Source organism: Electrona antarctica, assembly GCF_951216825.1.
Source record: "Electrona antarctica genome assembly, chromosome: 5".
Classification (NCBI taxonomy): Eukaryota; Metazoa; Chordata; class Actinopteri; order Myctophiformes; family Myctophidae; genus Electrona; species Electrona antarctica.
Window position 1 is genome coordinate 28,399,092 of NC_136810.1, and position 19,992 is coordinate 28,419,083.

Below are 19,992 nucleotides of genomic sequence, written 5' to 3' on the forward strand. Positions count from 1 at the left end.
ATAGAGTCATGACCCACACCTCATGGCCATAGAGTCATGACCCACACCTCATGGCCATAGAGTCATGACCCACACCTCATGGCCATAGAGTCATGACCCACACCTCATGGCCATAGAGTCATGACCCACACCTCATGGCCATAGAGTCATGACCCACACCTCATGGCCATAGAGTCATGACCCACCCCTCATGGCCATATAGGTTAGAGTAGGAACGAAGACTGTTCTGTATATGGAGAGCTTTGCCTTCTGCATGGCTCAGCTCTCTTCTCATCACAACAGTGCATGACACTGTTGAAGTATGGAGATAACTGTCTGAATGTTCTGCTTGACAGCATGGTTATGTGGTCCAGGTGGGAGCTGTGAACAGCATGGTGCTGTTGAAGTATGGAGATAACTGTATGAATGTTCTGTTCTGCTTGACAGCATGGTTATGTGGTCCAGGTGGGAGCTGTGAACAGCATGGTGCTCCGCAGGGAGAGGAGACATTTCCCCCTGAGGGACGGACAAATGGACAGGGCTGAGGACAGAGACTGGAGTAAGGACCGTGTGAGGTAGGCATACAATACCGTATGGACATTACCGCTATATCCATATCGTGATTTGAAAACAGATATCGTCTGGAATTCTGGATGTCATAGTGTGGTATAAAGGCAAAAGTGTATTGTGATATGGCATAAGACAGTGTTCTATAAAACTAAATATCGGATCGGGAGAAAAAAGAAAGTGATCAGGCCATCCCTAATTTTGTCCATGTCGCCCCCACAGCTCTATTGTGAGGAGGAGAAACCGGGAGGTTCATCCTCCAGGTTCTTCCAGGAGGAAGGGAGCACCTCCTCCTCCTCCTCCGGCAGGGGCCAGTGAGGAAGAGGAGGAGGAGGAGGAGGAGGAGGTGCTGCACCCGCAGGCGGACGGTGTGGTCCGTGGGGCGGTCCGCTCTCTGTCCTGGATCCGCACCGGCCCCTCTGAGCTGGGCCCGTCCCTGGGCAGGAGGGTTGGCAGAGGAGGCCCAGCAGGTATATACTAGGATCATGGAACCATAATCGCTATTAGCGTTTATTGTGATAAAAAAAATAAACGCTCACAATAATAATCACATCGTGGAGATTTTATTATATTGTGAAATTGTCTGGGGATCGATTCTCTATTTGCCGAGCCCCATATTCACCCTCTATAGTCCGGCAGCCGAGGTGGACGGGTGGGAAATTTGGTGTATATAGTCTTTTTTATTGGCCTAAAATATTGTCTATATACTGTACATACATTCATGCATCCACTTGCTGACCAGCTGTCAGTATTGAGCAATTTCTTTTATAGGGGTTTCTTGTGACCCTCCCATCAGAATGACATGTTGGGCAGGCAAGATGTGTTGTCGTCGTCGTTGTCGTCGTTCACCCTTCATGGCAGTTTTTAGCCCAAGGAGTGTTTATTTGTGCAAAACTAATGCTTTGAATGGATTCAGAATCATGAGAACCCCCTAGTTTGACATGTCACATGCTACTTAAAGCATAAGGAAAGTTTGACATTTTTGACAAGTTTGCCTGCCATAGGATGTTAATGGTAGGGTCACAAGAAACCCCTATAAAACATTGCTCAAGGTCAGCAAGTGGACTCATGAATGTATGTATACGTTCTTTTTTCACGCTACACAAAATCTCTTTGACCAAAACATTGCTTAAGCTCACGTGCGCCACGATGTGTTATTAGTATTGCAGTATTGACACTTTTACGCAAGTAACAAAATGGAATACTTTTTCCACCACTGATATTCTCACATGGTCCCATAATATCCTCCCCATGCAGGCCCGGGTGGAGAGAGAGGAGGCCCGGGCGGAGAGAGAGGAGGCCCGGGCGGAGAGAGAGGAGTCCCGGGCGGAGAGAGAGGAGGCCCGGGCGGAGAGAGAGGAGGCCCGGGCGGAGAGAGAGGAGGACCGGGCGGAGAGAGAGGAGGCGAGACGCCTCCAAAACTGAGCAAGTCGTCCCTGCTGTTCCCCCAGAAGAGCTCTCTCTCTGTGCTCACCAGCCGCGCCAAGCAGATCCTCAGCAACTCCGCCCACAGCAACACCAACATGGCCCAACATCTGCACGACAACACCAACAACAAGCTCCCCGGCAACAAGTAGGGCCTGTTACAATTCACCTTTAGCAACAAGTAGGGCCTGTTACAATTCACCTTTAGCATAGCACTCCCACTTGGACACTTTCCAGCCGGGCTCATTCATTCCAATGTAAATATCATGGATTTTACACATTAAATACTGGTTCATTTTTGGAACCAGACCTTCAAAATCTCTTCCAAATCTGTCAACAAGGCCTGCCATATGCAGACAGAGGTTTGTCTAACCCGAATGGTATGCTTAGCTGTGATTGGACCATAGCAGTTTGGGGAGGGGCTTAGCTATAGGTCAATTGTATTATATCATATATGTGATCAAGTACACTGCTTTAGGACAGAAGTCCCAGGACCCATAGGCTAGGGATCATTGGGAGAGTTCCAGGGGGTCCCCAGCTAAATGATAATTAGGAACCAATGGACCCTTATTGGTCTGTAACTCTGAGAGTGTACAAATGGAACCAAATGGACCCGCTCAGAGTTTTATTTTACAATATAAATTGGGGATCCTAGAGATAGAAATGCCATTAAATGGGGGACCATAGCCTAATTCAGGTCAAACCGCGGGGCCCTTGAAATGAAAATGGTTAAAAATCACTGCTAGAGCCGTAAAATTATTGTCTTATGGGGGTCCTCCTTGGCATCTTTTCAAATGGGGGGTCCGCAGGCTAATGAGTATCATTTTGGGGGTCCTTGACATGAAAAAGTTTGGGAACCCCTATTTACATATTATGAAACTACAGAATGTAACAACAATAATGATGTATTGTTAATTGAAATTGGAAAAATATTTGAAGAATGACACTTTGAAACTTGTGCGGCGTGCACTCATACTTTTGAGCCGTAGCGAACAAAAATAAAAGCCTTGGTATAGAGGCTACAGCCTTACCAACAGAAATTCGGGGAGTCCTTATTCCTCAAGGCTTAAGGACGTTTGTTATGATGCTTTTCAAGCGCATGTCTTCCTCTCTTTTTTAAGAAGAATCGCAATTGCAATCTTTTGAGATGATCACAATTATGAATGTGTAATTGTCATAGCATTTTTCCTGTATGAATTCATCTGTTGTGAAATGTTTGACCATGTTTCAAATGTTGTGAAATGTAGTTATTTTCGTGGCACACTGCAACAGTAGATCGGCTATTAAGTATTAATGGACGCTATTTCTTTTTTAGTACAACATTATTAAATATGGCCTATTTTGGCCATAGTACATTATTTATTTTGATTATTGGTATTGGTCATTGTCAGTCAAATAAGTCATATCTGTCCTTTTTGGATTTAAATCTTGATAATTAATGAATGGTCTAAAATTCCATGATGGTGACAGCCTCGGCAACAAGGATGAGAACAAGATCTACATCACGCGGCCACGGCCGGCCAAGGAGAGAGAGCGGGAGAGAGAGCAGCAGAAGAGGGAGAGGAGGGAGGAGAGGGCGTTGCGCCACCCTCGGGAGGTGTTCCCCGGGGTCTTCCTCTACCAGACGGGCAAGACCACCAGGCTGGTGAACCTGGGGGGCTCCAAAGCCCACACTGTGACAGGGGGGGAGGCGGGGGGCAGGGGGCTGGTCAGCGCCCCCCAGCTCTGGCCCAAACCCCCTGCCAAAGAGGGTAAGAGACCCCCCGCCGTGGTGGACACAAGTAGAATACTCAAGTTTTCAAAAGTAGAAAGTACATTTTCGGCAATAAGGTGTCTTGAATGTATGAATGCAGTAAGGGCATATGTCGACCCCGCTCCGCTCCCCTCTGCCTCACCCCCTCCTGGTGCTGCGGCCATCTTGGATCCTAAACACAATGTAAACAATGGGAGCGGGGTGGGGCTGAGAAAGGCCCTTATTGTCAGAAATTGTCTGATTTTTTTCAATAGTGAAAATAGCAGATCTACGAGCTCACAGCGTGGCGTTGTGAGCTCATAGAACAGCTATTTTCACTATATTTGAAATAGGGCTCAATTTGCTAGTTTAGTTCATATATTTTTCTCCCTTTTCACTTTCCTCTTTGTAAGTTTAGGTCCCAGCAAGTCCTGAAAATGCCAAAAGTACAATATATTTTTTAAATGTACCGGATTGAAAGTCATCAGCTTGCAAATAATCAGACCTGTCTGAAGTGAGTGGTGCAACAGTGACACTTGGTGGTTTACAAATACTATTGCATCTGGTAGTCTGTTCTGTACTGTTACACTAAAACTCAGCTTCCCATCATGTGACTGTGCACAGTCTGAAGCTCAACAGCACCACTTTGTCACCTGTACATACATAAAGACATACTGTACAGACAGACAGACAGACAGACAGACAGACAGACAGACAGACAGACAGATAGGGAAAGACATTGCTGGTCATTGGAGTGGCACTGAAAAAGAATATATATATATTATTATTATTATAATCCAAAAACGTTACTGTCCTACCACAGGTAAGACCCCTCCGCGAAACGGGACGCAGAGCAAGCAGGGTGCAGCGGGCGTGGTGGTACAGAGGCCAGCCAACAGGGCGGCAGCACCAGCGAGACTCTCGCAGCAAGGCGGCAGGAGAGGGGAGCAGCAGCAGAAGATGCCAGGGAGAGAGGCTGCTGACGTACCCAGCAGAGAGGGGTACCCACCTTCCCACCACAAAGACCCCCTAGCACGTCCCCGGCCTCCCGCCGCAGTCACCCCTCTGGAGCGGAACTCCACGGAGAACGGCCCGCCGGTGGGTGCCGAAGCGCGCGTCACCTCTTACCTCAGGACGTCCGAGATCATCACGGAATCCCAGCAGCGGCCCGGCCCGGACGCCGACCCCGCCGACCCCTCGAACCGCGGCGGCGGCCGGGAGGAGGCGCCCCCCGACACGAACCGCTCCAACAACCCAAACCTGGAGCGCGAACAGGAGCCAGAGGAGGGGGGCATGTCGGACTACAGCTACGAGGAGGTGGGATGCTGTAATGACACTGACTGTGACTGTGATTTTTATTCTGCATAGTGCATATATATATATATATATATATATATATACCTTAATATATATATATATATATATATATATATATATATATATATATATATATATATATATGTAATTGATGGTTCTTTTCTCTCTGATGTTATTCTTCCTCTGACTCCTAGTTTTTTGTTATTGCTATTACTTACAGCTATCTCTTACAGTAAGTACGTAAATTGGTCGGAAAGGCTTATTGTCTATCCCGGTTACAATGTCCCAGACTCCTGGTCTCCAGCTCCCAGTACTTACCGCACGACATGCTGCACCCAAGCTGTGCTACCCATGACCTTGTGGTCCAAAGACGAGAGCTCTACCGATTGAGCTACCTGGACATAGCACACGTACAAATCAAATCTTGTATGGGGGTTCTTGTTGGCACAACATACTTTCAGATGGCCAAATGCTTACTCAATTTGGGGGTCCTTGACATTAAAAAGGGTTGAGAAGCACTGTCTTTACAGTACTTATCTCAAGTCTCCATCTGTACCTTAACTGCTGTACTTCCCCTGGCGACTGAATGTAATCCCGCGCGATCGATCAATAAAGGTCTTATCTGATTTTTCTTAGGTGGAGGCCAGACCGGGCTGGGCGGAGGAGAGCATCAACTGGCAGCGCACGTTCTCCGTCAACCCCATGGACTTTGAGCTGCTGCGCTCCGACTGGAACGACCTGCGATGCAACGTGTCCGGCAACCTGCAGCTGGCCGAGAGCGAGGTGGTGGACGTCCTGGCTCAGTACATGGAGAAACTCAACGAGCGCAACGGCGGGTAAGAAAAACCCTTTAGCCACTTGAACCCCATATAGTTAAGCAGAGTCCCTCAGGGCTCTATCCTAGTGTATTTTCGCTCTACGTTAACTCATCCAGTGCCGCCAGTTGGATACCAGTTTTGGCCCTCGTTGCCACCGAAGCCCATTATAAATAAAAGAAAGAAAATGAAATTCTATTGTGAATGTCATGTGCATGTCATCACCTGCACACCAGATTAGAGGAACTTTCAAAATATGGATAAAATATGGATAAAAAAAATGAATATAAAAAAAAGATATATATTTATTTTTTTCAAAAAGGCGTCCAAAGGTGCCATTGGCACTCTCGGCCACCAGGGGGAGGCGTCCAAAGGCGTCAGGTGACACTGAGACAGTTTAAGTAGACTAAGCACAAATTTGGCCAATGATTTGGACCATTATGTAAAAGCAATAGTTCCCAACATTCTCTGGATCAGGGCCCGCGTGATAATCGCAAACATGCTCAAGGCCCACCGATCTGACCACTGAACAGGGTCAGATGGACGGGCCACGCACATTTTCAGAGCATTGTTCATTTTAAACGATCAATCAAAATCGATTGTGCTCCGGCTTGAATCAGTGGTGGAACCAACATAGTATACTTTAAGTTTGTATTTATCTGCATCACAATGAAATCTCACTTTTTCAAGGTTTTTTTTTTTTTTTTAAATTGTTTGATATTGATGTTATATTACAATTAAAATGTTTGTGTTTTGCCAATGATTTGGGGGGCACACTTGCACTATCATCGAGGAGGTTGGGAAACGCAGATAAAGTATATTTTTAGGGTGAACACAGCTGGCCACATCACAGAGTGCATCACCCTGCCCTACGTGTGCTCCTGTTAGCCAGCACCACAGCTACTTGTGCTCCTGTTATCCAGCACCACAGCTCTCTGTGCTGAATGATTAGCTTTTTTGCTGCAGTGACGTTACAACGCCAGCCCCACTGGGTTGCATTTGCATAAAGTTGCTCGGTGGCCATCAGCCTTTCTCCTCTATTCTTTTTATTTATTTCATTTCTCCCTCCCAATAATAATGCATCATTCATGTCCCCCGGCCGCTCCACGGAGTCACCAGACATAATGAATGGCGATGGTTTAGCCACGGTGTGTTCCGCAGCGGTACATCCACATACACAACGTGGATGAGTCTCTGCGGTAGAGAAACACATTGACAGAGTGAGACGTTTACATATAATCGCTCTCATACTTCCGTCCTTTGAAATACATTGCGTTGCTCACAGTGTGCACAACGTGTCCTATTTTTGCCATGTCAGCTTAAATGGTAAATGGTGCATTTATATAGCGCCTTTATCCAAGGTGCTTTACATAGATTGTGCATTGCATTCACGCATTCACACACATATTCGTACACCGATGGCAGCGGAAACCATGCAAGGCACCAACCAGCACATCAGGAGCAATTAGGGGTTCAGTGTCTTGCTCAAGGACACTTCGACACTAACTCTGGGGGAGCCGGGTTCGAACTGGCAACCTTGCGGTTACCATCCGGCCACTCTACCCCTGAGTCACCGCCGCGCTAACCTCTTAAACCCCAGGGGGGTCCAGGGGGAAAATCCGCAACATCGGAGTTGGAACCGGAGACCAATTGAGTCTCCATTGACCCGCTGAGCACTGTTCAGAGGTGGACAGCCGCTGCCCCCGCCGGCGGGGGCAATGGGGCTCAAGAGGTATATTCTTTTGACGGATAGCACAAATAGCAGATGTCCAGTATACTCTCACAACGTTTAGCGATACTTATAGTGATACGCTGCGTTCACACGGGCAGCTAGATACAGTCTAGTCTAGAGTTGTTGGCCAATATTTATGACGTCAGGGATCTCCATATATGGGCATTCCCATATATGGGCTTAATATTGATGACATCAGGGATGTGTCACGTGATGTCACGAGGCATGACCATATATGGAGACGTGGGGTGACGGACGGACGGACTGACTGACTGACTGACTGACTGACGCAAAATGCACATTTTCGTTGTAAAATGCGACCTGCGGTCACAATAAGTTGAACTGGCTTCATGAACTTCAGATACAAAGCGGCAAATAAGCTGTGAATCTTTGTATCTTTGCATATGCCCGTGTGAACGCAGCAATACACCACATTTTGAGCTGGTCGGCTATTTTTGAAAAATGTATCGGCTGTGTGTGTGTGTGTGTGTGTGTGTGCGTGTGCGTGTGTGTGTGTGTGTGTGGTATAACCTCCTCTCTTCCGTCTGTCCCAGCATCTACACCCTGCTGCGCATCATCAACGTGGAGAAGCGGCGCGACTCGGCGCGAGGCAACCGCTACCTGGTGGAGCTGGAGCTGATGGAGCGCGGCCGCAGCGTGGTGCGTCTCTCCGAGTACATCTACCTGCTACTGCACCGCGGCCGCGGCGGCGACGAGAGCCCCGAGAACACTGACTCCGCCCCCGCGGGCGTGGGCTCGCCGCCTCCGCCGCCCGCGTCCGCCCCCTCGGCCTCCCCCGGCGTCACCACCCCGCCTCCCCTGCCCTCCCCTGCCCTCCGCCAGGCGGGGGGCCGGCTGGGGCCCGTGCCCGGGGCCACGCCGTGGGGCACGGCCTATGCCAAGCCGCTGCTCTGCCAGCCCGTCATGCTGCAGTGGAGGAGAGACGTCATGGTGCACTTTGTGGTGCCAGGTGAGCTCACCGGGGAACACACACATGGAACACACACATGGAACACACACATGGAACACACACATGGAAGCCGTCTGGATACTTTATCGTTGCTGTTGGCCAACAAAGCTCACATAAAGCACTGCCATAAACAAAAGCATCAAAAGAAGCAGTTCCACGAGCTGTAGATCTGCTAGTTTTGCTACTTTTGAATCCGAATCCTGAAAAGGAACAGTTTTTTGGACATAATTATGAGGTTTCCACCCAGAGACGATATACTGTACTGTATGTTCGCGCCGTTGTCGTTGTGTACATTCACGGTAAAGTCTAGTGTTCATTTGGGTAGCATAAACATTCACCAGTTAACCCATTCAGGAGGGGAACCCCTTCCTCCCTTTTTGGGGGTTCTTGTTGTTATATACAGTAAGCCTATATACAGTAGCAACATATCATTTTTGAAATTTTTGAATAAATAAATAAAGTTTTTTCCAGAAAAGTTCGGCCAGGATTTAGAAGGCGTTTTAAGGCCAAACTATTTGTTAGCACCGTTTACACACCCTGTGAAGAGTTGAATTCATGGTCAGCACCGTTTACACACCCTGTGAAGAGTTGAATTCATGGTCAGAAGCGTTTACACACCCTGTGAAGAGTTGAATTCATGGTCAGTATAGCGTTTACACACCCTGTGAAGAGTTGAATTCATGGTCAGTAGCGTTTACACACCCTGTGAAGAGTTGAATTCATGGTCAGTAATGTTTACACACCCTGTGAAGAGTTGAATTCATGGTCAGTAATGTTTACACACCCTGTGAAGAGTTGAATTCATGGTCAGTATAGCGTTTACACACCCTGTGAAGAGTTGAATTCATGGTCAGTAGCGTTTACACACCCTGTGAAGAGTTGAATTCATGGTCAGTAGCGTTTACACACCCTGTGAAGAGTTGAATTCATGGTCAGCACCGTTTACACACCCTGTGAAGAGTTGAATTCATGGTCAGTAGCGTTTACACACCCTGTGAAGAGTTGAATTCATGGTCAGCACCGTTTACACACCCTGTAAAGAGTTGAATTCATGGTCAGTAGCGTTTACACACCCTGTGAAGAGTTGAATTCATGGTCAGTAGCGTTTACACACCCTGTAAAGAGTTGAATTCATGGTCAGTAACGTTTACACACCCTGTGAAGAGTTGAATTCATGGTCAGTAGCGTTTACACACCCTGTGAAGAGTTGAATTCATGGTCAGTAGCGTTTACACACCCTGTGAAGAGTTGAATTCATGGTCAGTAGCGTTTACACACCCTGTGAAGAGTTGAATTCATGGTCAGTAGCGTTTACACACCCTGTGAAGAGTTGAATGCATGGTCAGTATAGCGTTTACACACCCTGTGAAGAGTTGAATTCATGGTCAGTAGCGTTTACACACCCTGTGAAGAGTTGAATTCATGGTCAGTAGCGTTTACACACCCTGTGAAGAGTTGAATTCATGGTCAGTAGTGTTTACACACCCTGTGAAGAGTTGAATTCATGGTCAGTAGTGTTTACACACCCTGTGAAGAGTTGAATTCATGGTCAGTAGCGTTTACACACCCTGTGAAGAGTTGAATTCATGGTCAGTAGCGTTTACACACCCTGTAAAGAGTTGAATTCATGGTCAGTAGCGTTTACACACCCTGTAAAGAGTTGAATTCATGGTCAGTAGCGTTTACACACCCTGTAAAGAGTTGAATTCATGGTCAGTAGCGTTTACACACCCTGTAAAGAGTTGAATTCATGGTCAGTAGCGTTTACACACCCTGTAAAGAGTTGAATTCATGGTCAGTAGCGTTTACACACCCTGTAAAGAGTTGAATTCATGGTCAGTAGCGTTTACACACCCTGTAAAGAGTTGAATTCATGGTCAGTAGCGTTTACACACCCTATGAAGAGTTGAATTCATGGAGAATGAATTGTTGTTTGTGTCACAATAATCCTGCATGGCGATTGATGAATTGAAGAAAATGGGGAAAAAGTCATTTTGGGAGTGAACTACTCCTTCAAGTATACACTGAGTACTGTACTGTGTAGCGTTATGTAATGTTTTTGACTGAGCATGTTACAGTAAGTGTGACCCTACATGGATTATGACACAGATATGAAAAATGCTCCCTTGTTTTAGTGTTGATTTGATTTAGTTTCAGTCGTAGTCTTTTGAATTCATTTTCATTCAGTTTTAGTCACATTTTAGTCCACTGAAATGGTTTTAGTTGACTAAATCTACAGTTGATTTAGTTCACTTTGGATTTGGAGTCCCAACCATCCAAATCCCCCGTACCTAAACAACAGATCCAAAACGACAGGTGGTAGCTGGGGTGGAGGAGGGTGAGCAGCAAAAGTTGAAGCAGACAGCAGCGCAGCAGTATCAGTGTGTGCAGCAGACAGCAGCGCAGCAGTATCAGTGTGCAGCAGCAAAAAAGCAGGATGAGCAGTGCAAACTTCCAGTTTATATAGCCGGTATGGAGATGGAATGAGTGTGATTGGATGAAGTGAATCATGTGAATGAGAACATGATGCTGAGGCGGCCCAATGAACGGCCACAGGCAACTGCACAAGTTTCCTGACTGAACTTGCTCTGCGCATGTCTGTGGCAGGTGCGATGCTCATTTGTCATTTTGTTCTGCTGCATCTGGCTCTCTTCTCCACTAGTCCCTCCCTAACATTCTAGTCTATAGTTTTTATTTGTTTACGAAATTAGTCTACTATTAGTCTTAGTTTTAGTCATCATAGCTTAGTTTTTATTCCGTTTTCATTCAGTTTCATCAGTGAAAAAGTCGACGAACATGGTTCGTCATAGTTTTATTCGACAACGTCAACACTAACTTGTTGTGTGTGTGTGTTGTTGGCGTTGCTGTGTGCGTGCTGTCACCGTGCTGCAGTCAAGAACCAGGCTCGATGGGTGCAGCAGTTCATCTCGGACATGGAGGACCTTCATCATCAGACCAAGGACGACAACTTCAGCATCATCATCGTCGACTTCGAGAGCGAAGACATGGACGTGGAGCAGGCGCTCAGGGAGAGCACGGTGCCCAGGTGTGTGTGTGTGTGTGTGTGTGTGTGTGTGTGTGTGTGTGTGTGTGTGTGTGTGTGTGTGTGTGTGTGTGTGTGTGTGTGTGTGTGTGTGTGTGTGTGTGTGTGTGTGTGTGTGTGTGTGTGTGTGTGTGTGTGTGTGTGTGTGACTGTGTTATATAGGGACCACTAAAGGGTGTGTCAGGGTGTCCAGGTCTTTAGCAGACAGCAGTAAACTACTTCTAAACAGACCGGTCCCCTCATTCAACTGGGTGGATGACCCATCTGACACCCAAGAGCTTTACAATGCAGCTCTGACCCATACACACACCCCTCACACACACCCCTCATACAACACACCCCACACAAAGCTCACACACAGACATTACACACTAGAGAGACAGGGGGAGTGTCCACTCCTGAGAGTATCCTAAAGAGGAGAGCAAAGACATGGATATGTGACCTCTCTCGCCCACAACTCACGAACGCACGCACGCGCACGCACGCACGCACGCACGCACGCACGCACGCACGCACGCACGCACGCACGCACGCACGCACGCACGCACGCACGCACGCACGCACGCACACTCCAATAGTTAATGCGTTTGCCAACCTGATTCATGTGTTCCACTGCTGACAAGGAGCCATACATTGGGTCAGTGCTGATAGGAGCATAAAGTGAAACAATAGCCACATTGTGTCTGAATCCTATTCATACACACACACACACACACACACACACACACACACACACACACACACATACACACACACACACACACACACACACACACACAGTGAGAGACAGAGAATGATGAGAGAACGAGAGTGGTACTTTGGTGAAATGTTGTGTCATAAATCAGCCCTTACGATTTATGACAAAAGCATAACACTTCACCAAAGTAGCACGGCAAAATATTCCTGTCGCTGGACTGCCTCCCAGTGGCTGCTGGGTAACGTAGTTGGTTCTTATATATACTGTATGTGTTTGTTGGCAGATATGAATATCTCAGGAGAGAGGGGAATTTTGAACGCTCAGCAGGACTCCAGATCGGTGTGGATACTATTGAGGTATGACACACACACACGCACGCACCCACACACACACACACACACACACACACACACACACACACACACACACACACACACACACACACACACACACACACACACACACACACACACACACACACACACACACACACACACATGTTTAATATTGCATTTTTAACTCTAAAGCCTAAGTACCAGTAAGACGCCCTGAGGGCGAGAAGCGACCTCACCCTTGCACGCATCCGCCTGGGTGACGGCAAACTGCTGGGCAAGCGCTGGCGCTTTGACATGGGGGGTCACATCAACATATGGAATGACCATATCCAACCAATAATATAACATATGGAATGACCATATCCAACCAATCATACTACCGTCGAGAGGTACTACCCAGAAGACTTTGTCGTTTCTTATATGGCTTCAAAAAGCCACTGAGCAACTTCCATTGAAGTGAATAGCGGGGGCGGGGCTATCGCTCCTCAATCCGTTCTCTAGATATATTATAGCTCTATGGTGAGAACATGTGGCCATCATAAGTATAGTAATAGAGGGTATGCGCATGCAGAAAGTGAATGGCAAATCGAGTGGAAAAGTAAGGGGCAAAGTGAATTTAACGTTGTTTAATACAATCAGATAGGACTTTTCTGTTCGGATGTAGGGGCTGTGAAGGCCAGAAAGTAGTTTTTTGCCACTCAGTAGGCGTTCCCACATAACTTCCGGGTATGATGATGATGATGTCACGCACATACCCTCTATACAAGTGGGCGCACGCACGCAGAAAACAAACAAAACATCACACCCGTGTGAAGGGAGGGGCACTCTTATCATTATACATCATCATACATCCTCTCATGAACAACTGAATTCATGTGATTGGTTAGCCGATTTGCTCGTCTACATATGACGTAAATGTTCCCTTCATTGTCAATGGCATTTAATGTTTGTGTTGCCATGAATTTACGTCATTTTTGAGGGACATATGACCTAATTTCTCCTTTCATTGTCAATGGAAAATATGAGACGTGTGGGGACAAAAGCTGTATATAGGAGGGGCTAGTGCCCCTAAACAAACAAACTGTGGTGTGGCTGGAGACGGCGACTGGTTGCAGGTTGGTCGGTCGGTCACATTGACCAGATGACCTTTGTGAGTGTGACAGGACGGGCAGATGGAAAGAACACTTGTGCATTATTCATCGGCGCAGGGGCCTCTGTTCCTTGTGTGGTGAAACCCAGTCTTGTCTCAGTGTGTACTGTATTTTGTTCATGTTTTCACGGGCCCCGCTTTGATAATGAGATGCTGCATCTCAAGGGGCTATCCCTTTCATATAAATCTGAAATCAAAGCTGCCGCATACATAAGCCCAGAGTGTCACGTCCCACGAGAATATAAGTGTTCATCAGCATGTGTTCTAGTTCCAATGTATTTGTTTAATCACTTCAAATTTCACTTCTTTATCCTGTATGTATGCGGTATATGATTAATTGGCATCCCGACCTGAAGTCCATCCCGATATCCAAAACTGATACTTTTCAAATTCAAAAACAGATCTTCTACTGTTGATGCTTTTGTGTGACAATCAGTGTCAGTGTAATATGATCAAGTCAGGTTAGGGTTGTTTAATTAGCAAAAAAACCAAAACACAACACATTAAACACATTAAAATATGGAAATAAGAGTTTTCTGTCCGACAGCAACGATTCACTAAAGAGCTGGAGAGACGGGGAGAGTCCCCTGTTACTGAAACACTAGCAATGATTGCTATTGAATATAGAGGTATTTAACTCTAAATGATATCACTTAGACTTTGCTGTGCAGTGTATGATGGCTTATGGTGTGTGTGTGTGTGTGTGTGTGTGTGTGTGTGTGTGTGTGTGTGTGTGTGTGTGTGTGTGTGTGTGTGTGTGTGTGTGTGTGTGTGTGTGTGTGTGTGTGTGTGTGTGTGTGTGTGTGTGTGTGTGTGTGTGTGTGTGTGTGTGCGCGCGCGCGCGCACGTGCGTGCGTGCGTGCATGCAGTGTGCGGATGGATGGGAATATGACAGTTTATTGTCAGTGCCGTCATGGTAGGACGCCACGGCTGTCACTCATGTCAGAATGACTGTGGGGAACGATGGAATAGAGGGAAGCGCGCGTGACGCCGAGCCCCAGACAACATCTCGTCTTCTTTCAGAGCTCAAATCCCAGCGGGCGCACACAGACGTATACTAAACAACCACACACGCAAGTGTGCGCAGTGCACACACAAACAGTGGAAATTCACACACCGCCGTTTTAGCACGAGCACAGGAAATAATAACACAAACACATAGACATTATGCAAACACGTCGACTGATGTGAAAACACACACGCGTGAACCTCACACAAACCTGGCTATGCACATGCTCTCCATCTTAAAGCCCAAACCACACCATGACACCAATGGGTCGAGATGCAACGAAACAGTTTTAGCATTCGTCTCAGCGGTGTGATATGTTCTGTTGCACGTTGGTGCATGGTGGCGCAAGTCGACCCAAGTGATTCAATTGGTTCAATTCAATGGTTGCTTGCAACTACATTTGTCTACATGCGTCTACATGCATCTTTGGTTGCAAGGAGTTGCATGGTGCCCCATTGGTGTGGTTTGGCCTTAATTCCCTTATCTAGGCGTGTGCAAAGTGTGTAAAATTGCCTGGTCTTTCATGAGGACTAATGATGTATCTTTAAAAAAATAGTATCACGTCCAGGGGGTGAACTATGGGCCACATGGCTAGGTTTGTTCCAAAGCCTACAGACTTACTTTCCTTGGGGTCGAGCCACCTAGAATAGTATATCGTCTTTGTCGGGTGTAAACTTCATATGACCAAAACTTAAAACTTACTGACCGGATTGAAACTAAAATAGCAAAAGTAGCAGATCCACAAGCTCTTGATACTTAGTGTGTGTGACACTATGTAGGAGATCAAGATCAAGTAGGGCATTCATTTATATAAAAAAAACCCACAAAAGTTAAAATATGGAGTGTCTGTCTGTCTGCCAAATCTCTCGTGCACACTGCCAGTAGCACAAGAACGTGACCCCCATTCTTTTTCCACCTATGTTTTTTTCTTATAGTACTGACATCATATCGCTCTGTCGTAAGGAAATCTCATATGGCTCGGGGGTAGATTGGCCGGTAGAGTGTCTCTATGTAAAGCGCCTTGGATAAAAGCGATATATGAATGCACCATTTACCATTTGTAAATGTTTTGTTGTTGTGTTGTGTTGTGCTGTGCAGGACAGCCACAGCATCGTGTTCCTGTGTGACCTGCACATCCACTTCCCCTTCAACATCCTGGAGAGCATCAGGAAGCACTGCGTGGAGGGACGTCTGGCCTTCGCCCCCATCGTCATGAGGCTGGGCTGTGGCAGCTCCCCGCTGGAGCCCGACGGTAAGCAACGTGGAGGATGCAACGCATCTACAGAACCTTTTTCATGTCAAATGAATATATATTTTCCCCTGTGGAACCCCCTTTCTGAAAATATTTGGTGCCAGGGACCTCTTTAATACAATGCATGTCTATCTATCTACCTATCTATATATCCAGGTTACTGGGAGGTGAATGGCTTTGGTCTATTTGGAATCTACAAGTCTGACTTTGACAAGATTGGAGGAATGAACACGGAGGAGTTCAAGGATCGCTGGGGCGGAGAGGACTGGGAGCTGCTGGACAGGTAAACTGCGGAAGTGGATCGTTTATCACGCAGAACTTTTGACGACGTGTGCTGGAAAACTGGTGCTTTAGTTTTTTGGTTTTTTTTTTCCAGGATATATATTCTTTATTATTATTTTTGTTTTTTTTAAAGTAGCAGATCGACAAGCTCAAAACGTGTCGCTCGTTTTATAAAATATTTTATAAAACACAAAAGGTTTAAATATGGATATGAGAGGTTTCTTGCCCACAGTCAGCAACGTTAATATGACAGCTGTATACCACCCATTCTAACCACTCAGTTGTGGCTTGACTGACTGACTGACTGACTGACTGGGGATGTTTCTCCTTCCAGAGCGAGATGCTCTTCCTTCTGAAGCCACAGTCTTATGCCAGCTCTGAGCTCCATGTCTAGTATCTAAAGCCCTGATGATGCCAGGTTAAAGAGTAAAAGAAAGAAAAAAAGAAACACAAATAACGTTTTGTTAGATAAGAAATAAACAGACATTGGACTTTATTTTATTTTAGAATAACAATTTACACAGCCGTTGTTTACTTCCAGTTCACGGCCCAGGAACGTTTTGCCTTCAAAATAAGGGTACAGCATGCACTGAAATTACTGTGGCACTGGCGGAAGAATGCGTGGCATGCGCAGTGAAGGTGTAATTGTTGGATTAAATTACATCAATGTGGAATATAAGTACACATCTATTACAATTAAATAAAACATTAATAGACATGCAAGTTGGTGCAAGTTGGTGTCCAAAAAACACTATGGACAATATGTCAAAGAAATACACAATAAAAGAATATCGCAACAATAAAAGCCACAGGCATATGAGCTAAACTCCTGGGGAAAATATTGAATGAATAATTGAATATTGTGTTGTGATGTGTCAAGTGCTGCCATCTACAGGTTGAAATGTCTTCCTGCCACACCTAAAAACACAACATCTGAATTGACACTTGGACATTCCATATGCCCCCAACCCCCCAATGTTATAGATCAGTGGTTCCAAACTTCAGGTCGAGACCTCAAAAGAGACATTAGACGTTAGACCCAAACTAGTGAAAATAGCAGTTATTTTCACTAATTTCACGAACTAATTCTTAAACATTTGTTTTCTAATTTATGGAATTTCTTTGAGTTGATTTGATTCATGAAATTACTGAGAAAGAAATTAATTTGTTTTTAATTCATGAAAATCTTTGCCTCTATAGGAATGTTATAATAATGTTATAATAATTTAAAACAAAATGTAGGAAACCAGAAAATAAATAAAGGGACCCATAAAAATGTGTCCGTGACCCAGACCCACAAATGGGTGCCGACCCAGTGATTGGCCTTAAAACAGTTTTGTCCCAAAGAGTCCCTGCTGGTGTGCCCAAACTACACACCGGTAGGGACTCCTTGGGACAAAACCGTTTTAAGGTCAACCACACCAATGCAACTCTTTGCAACTCGATGAGTTGCATTGGTGTGGTTGACCTTAAAAACCCTCTCGTACCGTCTCGACCCTTTGGTGTGGTTTGGGCTTTATAGATCGTATATATACAGTACATGTTACAAACCTTATCACTTCTCCGCCACGCACGTAAATATACGTGTTAAAAACGGTCATCCGATCTCCATAGAGTCCCATAATGGCCGTGATCTTTAGCTGAGTTTATCTCAGAATTAAAGTATCTTACGATGGCAAAAAAAACCCTCGCGCTTCGCTCCGGTTAGCATATTATCGTGTTGTATGCTAGTTTAGGACCTGATTACTTCCGGTTTAAGATGGGCCAGTAACAAGACCCGCGATTTGTAGTTTTTAGTAGTTTTCGCGTGGCAAGGGCTACTGGGGTGCCCGAAAACATGCCGGCAGGAAATGTGAAGTGTTATAAGGGACCGGCTGCATTTTTAACTCAGCGTTTCCTCTCCTGCTCACCCCCCCCCCCTCTAGGGTGCTACAGAACGGCCTGGAGGTGGAGAGGCTACGTCTGAGGAACTTCTTCCATTACTACCACTCCAAACGAGGCATGTGGAACGCCCAGAACAAGAAAACGCCCAAAGGATAATATGCCTTCTGCCCTGGCAAACGCATCGCGGGGGTGGACCCTATAACCTCCAAATGCACATCCACTGTGTGTGTGTGTGTGTGTGTGAGAGAGAGAGAGACCTGACACAAGCAGGCCAGATCACTCACTGCCTGACCCTGGCTGTCTTTTTGGAACTAGACCCCCCACCACCTGTAAAGGGATGCCTCATTTTCTCCAAGGCGGGGGGAACTTCGTGTTTGTTTGTACGACAAATGAGTCCAAATCAGAACTTTTGGAGTCTCTGCCATTTTTACACAGATAAACTGGAGTCGCCGTCTTGGCCCTTACTGACCAACGAGGAGAGACATGAAAAGAGTTGTTGTTCCTCTTCCTGTCTCTCAACATTTTCAGTGCAATGTTTCGGTGCAATGACATTTTCAGTGCAATGTTTCGGTGCAATGACATTTTCGGTGCAATGTTTTCAATTAGACTCTAAAGCAGCTGTTTTGTGTGTGTGGCAATTGTGTGTGTGTTTGTAATGACATGAAGGAAGCACCTTTTTCTAACAAGGAGCTGTGAAGACAACCTAAGATTCTTTTTCTAACATGCCCTTACATTGGAAACTCATTGTGTGTGTGTGTGTGTGTGTGTGTGTGCGTGTGTGCGTGCGTGCGTGCGTGCGTGCGTGCGTGCGTGCGTGCGTGCGTGCGTGCGTGCGTGCGTGCGTGCGTGCCTGACATAGGAGACTATTGGGCGACAATTGGACATGAAACCAGTTGGCTGGTGTGTCTGCATGTCAATTTGGGAACAACACTGATTTCCCCATTCAAAATGTACAGAAGGGTAGGTTTGGGGTTGGGCAGCAACTTGGGCCTAGTAGGGTAAGGGGATATGGAATGGATGTACTGTAAAATCAATGCAAATGTTCCCAAACTTTTGTAAAAAACAGTGTGCGTACGTGCGTGTGACATGTTGATCCCATATAGATTCAGTGTGGGAAGGAGAAGGTTTGTGTCTTTGTGGTAAACAACAGTGTTTGTCAGTAGTTCCATCTCTGACCTAACATGGGTCAGAGATGGGTCAACTCGGGGTCCGTGATGATGTCACCACCATCGAGCGCTTTTCCAGATACACAACTAACTAGTTCTCCCTCTCTTCTCTCTCTTCTTTCTCTCCCTCTCTCTGTCTCTCTTTGACCTGCGATTCATCTTTCTATCTCCATCTGAAAAGAAAAGCCTTATCCTTCCCAGTGTCACCCAAGCGTGCGTGTTTGTGTCTGTTGAAACACTGTCGATTTAGCCATTGCTGATGGTTCTTGGTTCGTAAATAGGAGGTTTTAATGTACCGTTCAGGCCGTAGCTGTTTATGACCTGATGACTTGTATTTAATTAACTGCAGTGCAGGCTAATTCTGATGTCTAGAGATGTGGCAATTTAAAAGAAAAATGTCATCCGTGTGGCCATTCAGAGGATATGAAGGCAGAAGTGCACTAATATTGGGGGGGGAGGGAGGGTCATAATACAGACACTGTATATTGGCAAACAGTATACACACGCTAACCCTGCTGAAGCTCCATTGTGCTCTGTTCCCTTCCTGTTTCCATCCGGTCAACTGGAACATACTAATGTTCTAATAACTGGAATAGGAGGGGGGTGGGGTGGGTTGGAACATACTAATAACTGGAAT

General features: G+C 46.1%; 1 protein-coding gene across 1 annotated transcript in view; it reads left to right on the forward strand.

The window, feature by feature from the left end:
- b4galnt4a (beta-1,4-N-acetyl-galactosaminyl transferase 4a) overlaps positions 1-19,790 on the forward strand; it is a 315,041-nt gene extending 295,251 nt beyond the window's left edge. Inside the window, exons 15-26 of the mRNA XM_079500439.1 lie at positions 427-554; positions 769-1,016; positions 1,930-2,119; positions 3,442-3,722; positions 4,527-5,020; positions 5,657-5,856; positions 8,122-8,537; positions 11,430-11,583; positions 12,561-12,633; positions 15,870-16,023; positions 16,180-16,306; positions 18,231-19,790. Of these exons, the coding sequence (XP_079356565.1) occupies positions 427-554; positions 769-1,016; positions 1,930-2,119; positions 3,442-3,722; positions 4,527-5,020; positions 5,657-5,856; positions 8,122-8,537; positions 11,430-11,583; positions 12,561-12,633; positions 15,870-16,023; positions 16,180-16,306; positions 18,231-18,345 (2,580 nt within the window). The 3' untranslated portion in view covers positions 18,346-19,790. The remainder of the gene's footprint in view (positions 1-426; positions 555-768; positions 1,017-1,929; positions 2,120-3,441; positions 3,723-4,526; positions 5,021-5,656; positions 5,857-8,121; positions 8,538-11,429; positions 11,584-12,560; positions 12,634-15,869; positions 16,024-16,179; positions 16,307-18,230) is intronic.
- The last annotated feature ends 202 nt before the right edge of the window (positions 19,791-19,992 follow it).